This window comes from Perca flavescens, chromosome 16 (assembly GCF_004354835.1).
Source record: "Perca flavescens isolate YP-PL-M2 chromosome 16, PFLA_1.0, whole genome shotgun sequence".
NCBI classification, from domain to species: Eukaryota; Metazoa; Chordata; class Actinopteri; order Perciformes; family Percidae; genus Perca; species Perca flavescens.
In genome coordinates this window covers 31956230-31961479 of record NC_041346.1, presented here as the reverse complement: position 1 = coordinate 31961479, position 5250 = coordinate 31956230, and the positions used below count along the sequence as shown (strand labels likewise).

The window sequence follows — 5250 nt, the reverse complement described above, 5'->3', positions numbered from 1 at the left end:
TGGAACAATTTAGCAACTTTTAAAAAGTAAACTTTCCATCCAGAATCTTATTGGCATCAATTTCGGAGTCTCGCGCTCGCCATCCACTCAAAACCTAACGTTAGCCCGCTATTCTTTGGCCGGCTCGCGAGCCCAAACCAGTGTGTGCGCCGTGCCTGTTGTTTTCTTACTGGTCTAGCTAGATCCGGTGTGGTGTTGTAGTTTTTCCTAACATTACTAGTTGTTGCAACAGCATGTGAAATAAACTACAAAATTTGATAGGCCTTAATGAACTTTAATCTCGCGATAAAAAAATGTACGCCGTGGGTTTGCGTTAAAGTCATTAACGCGTTTAACTGACAGCACATATATATATATATATACGCACGCACGCATCTAAAAATGTGGCATAAAACAGCTATATATATATATATATATGATAAAACTTTGTAGCAGCTGTTTACATAAAAACGTAGTAGCAGCTGTTTACATAAAATTAAAGAAAAGTAACTGAGAATCAGTGCTAGCATTAGCAAGCTAGGCTAACTAGCTTCCACTTACAGAGTAGAATACAAAATTGTTTCCCAAACTATTGAATGAATTTAGCAAATGATGAAAGCAGCCATCCTGTTAAAGTCAATGTGAGAGTTTAGCAAATATTACTTTAATCTGTGTTCTTATGACACTGTGAAGAGGGAAGGTTATATAAAGTCCTCTGAGGATTTATGTTCTATCATTGTAGGATTCTTTGCATTAAAACATGTGAGTGTGTCATGAATAATAAAAGGTTATAACGGTTATAATCTTCGGTAAAGTCAACGTTTTAATTTAAAAGAAATGAAGTAGCACACAGTGGTGAAGTCAGGTCTCCACTTTATTGAATATTCTGCTCAAGAAGAGAGTAAACATATCCAACAGGTGTTACAGTGTCACGGGAATCTGACATTTCTTCAGCTCTGTAAATATCAGCAGGGTTTGCAACAAAATGGTGTTAACAGTGACTCCTTTTTCTTTTTCAGCTATGAGTTATAATAACTTGGATTGACAAAGCTATCATGTATTTATATAAGCTTAGTAGCTTTAGGTATCAGGAATTAGAATACAAATTACAATAGAAATCATTATCTGTGCCCAGAAGTTAAAATCAGGACTGATGGATCTGGCCTGGAGGGGGGCAGGGGAATAGTATCATTCGTCATGGTGTAGATGCCTAGATACGGCATCCCAGATGCAGAGTTCGCGTTCCAATACATGCTCCCTGAAACTCCTGTTTCATTTGTTTATCTTTTTTTTTTTTTCTTTTCCTTGTCTGTTTATTAGTCTGTTTATCTAATTTTTAAAAGTATATATTTCTTGAAGCTGCACTTTCATATGGCTCTTTGTAGTTTTGCTTATTTAAAGCTAATGTACTTGCACTTACTACTTGTCTGGAGTTTAAAAGCAACAGCTAATTTACATGTAATGTAAAAACAGTAGTTGTTAAATGAACCCAAAGTCAAGCTTAAGGTACAGACGTTAAGACAAACTTAATGATTCCTCTTGGATTCTGAAAAGACAACTATTTCAAAAATACCGCACAAAGAAGAAAAGAAAAAAAAAAGAAAATGCTAAATAAATCAAAAAGGCACTTAAGCTAATTTATATCCCATCACCAACACAATAATTTCAACATACAAGTGTTGATGAAGCAATTGTGTATCAATATAAGCTCTTTATCTTTAAGTATCAAGAATTAAAACAGAAATGTACTATTAAAAATATATCTTATCCATCAAACAATGAAAGTTTAAACATATGAATCTGTGAAGTACTAACCAGTTCCAGAAGAAGGCTGTGCATCAAATCAACATGAACATATTGACAGAAAATCACACATACAGCCACCTATTGATCAAATCATCAATGTTCCTGGTCCCTCTGGGTTTGAATGCATTGTTTAAATTTGTGAAGCATGTTCAAGATAAATTGTAAACCCATATCACTATTTATAGACCAAGAATCTAACAGGTCTTCATCCCTGCCCTTGTTCAACTGAACGGAGGTACGCAAAGTTGGTTTTGTAATAAGCCCAGAGTCCTGGGTAAACAGGCTCAGTGAATGTGGTGTGAAAGGTGTAGAGGTGCCTCAGTGTGTTAAAGGAGACTCTGTAGAAGGACAGAGTGCCAGCAGGCCAGTCCAGATACACCCCAACTCTGCTACAGCCATCAGAGGGAAAAGGAATTTCGCTCACTCTCTTGTCATCATGATATGCTCTGATTACGCCTGATTTCTGGCCTAAAGTCCACGATACAGCATTATATCCAAAGTCTGAACGGTTCGATTTTCTGACAATATCACTGTATGCAACAGCAACATAAACAGATTGATCAGAACACTGACTCCACTCTACCTCCCAGTAATGTCGCCCAGATAAGCTCTCTTTGCACAACACCTGAGTCGCTGTATCAAACCTCTCTGGGTGATCAGGATATGACTGCCTTCTTCCACATGTTGCCTTCTTGTTTCCCTCAGACAGAGTGAGGTAGCAGTTTACAGTGTTTGGGTCCAGGTTGAGATCACAGGCATCTGATGGAGAGACCAAAACAAAATGTGTTATCAGTTATTCTGATGGTCAAACAGGTTTCTGGAGGAGAGTTATTATTACAGCATGTTTTTTAAATTAAAAAAAGCATGGAAACAGACTTACACCAGATCAGTTGTCTTCTGTCTGTGATGTTCTCCACAAGAGGGAGGACAGGCTTCGAAAAATCTTCAGTGACCAGAATGCCTTTCTTGTAATGGTAGATGGTTGCTCCTGTGTAGTTCTTGTTAGCAATGGCTGCTACGAGGAAACATAATCGGCTGTTGCTCTTCTGTGCTTTGGCAAAGTGATGTAAAGCTTCGGCCTTTTCTCTCATTTTGTTTAAAACTTCATTTGAGTAGTACCATGGATCTTCATTGGTACTTCCTAATTTGGGGTAGTCCAAGTAGCCGGCCATCACATCAAGGTCGGTATCACCCCTTTCCACTGAAGTGAAAACAAAGCACAGAGCATCTTCTACACCTCGAGCAAAAACGTGACTGTCCAGCTCTGACTGATTTGGGACGATCTTTATTCCCTCCATGGTATCTACACAGGATCTGATGACGTTGATTTCTCTCTCTTTATGTTTCAGCCACTTGGTTAGTTTTTCCTGACTGAATGGTGACTTGTCTCTGTCTTCAAAGAGTTTGTTCAGTGAGCTCTCATCTTCTTTTCCTTCACGGATGGAGGGAAGTTTCTTTGCCAAAGCCTGCTGGAGTTTAGTTGCATAATTACCACACAATGTTTGGAAAGTTCTCAACTCTTCTTGAATCACAGGAAACTGCTCCACCACTTTGTCTTCCAGAGAATCGTTGCATCTCATTCCTATTTCCCTTAATTTATCTAGATGATACTGCACCTTCTTAACTACTTCAGGGCTGATCTCTTTCTTCAGTTCAGCAGCTTCTGAGTTGAAATTCTTTAGCGGCATCAGCCAGACCTTCACTGGAACAGCATGCTCACCTTTTTCTCCCAATAGCTTTGGAAGTTGTTTGTAGGCATTCACTGCTTTTACAAATGTTGCAGGGTTGCTATGAAGAATTAAGTCTCCGTAGAATTTGCAAGAGAATTTCTGTGTCAGGGCATTTTCTTTATCGGTCAGTTTAAGATTAACCTGCCCCTCAATATCAAATTTAGGAATTTTCTCTATCACAGCTTGCATGCTGCCCTGGATGTCCTGAACGCTGCTGGCCTTTAACTTCTCACTGTCAAACACAAAGAAAGCATTTGCCCCATAAGTGATGCCTGTGACTACATGTGTTGCTGAGCTCTTCTTAATGACATCCATCTGTTGGGGGTCCATGGTTAGTTGTTCAATCATTAACTGCTTGAAGTGGGTGGTAGCTTTGTACTGACATATCACTCTGCTCTGATTGTGGAATTTCTTCTGATCATTCAGATACTTGGCAGATCCTCCAACTTCAATCAGTCCACCCAGGAAACTGGCCTTCAGAGAACCATCAACACCCAGCAGACGGCACTTGGATTCAGTGGATTCAGAAGCAGCCATTTTAAACTCATTGAAGGGCTGAGAGCTTTCAGTTATCTTGCCTTGTAGAGTTTTATCATCCCACAATGTCAAACCTATAGAAATTAGAAACCATCAGTCATCTGATAAAGCAGGAAAATAATTTGAATGTAAAGTCACAGAAAACTAATAAAAATCATTTAGATTTCTACATGTCGCAGCTTATTCTTCTGTCAGCAGTTCCCTAAACAGTTTCTATATTCATTGTGTGTGTGTGTGTGTGTGTGTGTGTTTTGTCAGGTGACAAAGCTCAGCCCTGCTTTAATGCAAAGAGTTAGAAAACTGCACAGACAATCAAGATTGACACCAAAACGATGTTTTCTGCTCTAATAATCTCCCTCCCTGATCTCTGCAGTACCAACGTAATTGACCATAAAAACAGTTTTCTAATTTGGAACCAATCCTCAATCAGAGTCAGGTTTCATATTAGAAGGCAGCTTTATTTGAACATTCCAACAACAAGGCAACTCAAAGTGCTTTACATGAAATACAAGAATAAAAGTCATAGTGTAGTATAAGAAAATACAGCAACCCTGTTCCAGGGATGTTGTAAAAATGGCTTCATGGACTTAATAATCAGCTGTAATTCTACAAAAGTATTTACAATTTAATTTTTCATATTCGTGCAGGATAATATACCAACAATTTATCATGCATCAATTATTTAGTCAACTAATAAATGGTCACAACTACAAAGTGGAATTATAAAGCATTTGCTAATCATTTTCATAGGGTTAGGGGTTAGGATTATGGCTGAATGTTTATTTTTATCTCTATAGTAGAACTGTGACAGATAGATTTAGAAACATTTTGAATGTAGTCAACACTTACCTGGGATCAGTTCATCTCTCCGAGCATCATAGAGCATTCCCAGGGTGAAAGGTCGACCCAGGGCAGCAATGTTCATGTTATCTGAGGCCATTTCTCCAACCTGTTGAGAAAAGTGAACACAGCCTTCAGCACTTAAAGAGACAGACAGACAGACGGTCTATGATGCTCAGAAATAGTCATTCCCTGTAGACTCTAGTCTGACACTGACAGTTTTACACAGGTCAGTAAAAGTCTAAATATCTATCTCTTCATGTCACCCTCTGTCGCTGTCCACTGCCACACTTTTACTGACATAGCAATGTCAAGGTTCACACTGTTGAAGAGTGTGAAAAGAGGGTTTGTAGCATAG

General features: G+C 38.6%; 1 protein-coding gene across 1 annotated transcript; it reads right to left on the bottom strand.

Annotated features, from left to right (window-relative positions):
• Positions 1-1990: 1990 nt before the first annotated feature.
• Positions 1991-4992, bottom strand: LOC114570566 (stonustoxin subunit beta). Its single transcript, XM_028600891.1, has 3 exons — positions 4902-4992; positions 2666-4126; positions 1991-2544 (listed from the first exon to the last, which is right to left on the bottom strand). The coding sequence occupies exons 1-3, from the start codon at positions 4990-4992 to the stop codon at positions 1991-1993; spliced, it is 2106 nt and encodes a 701-aa protein (XP_028456692.1).
• Positions 4993-5250: the final 258 nt, after the last annotated feature.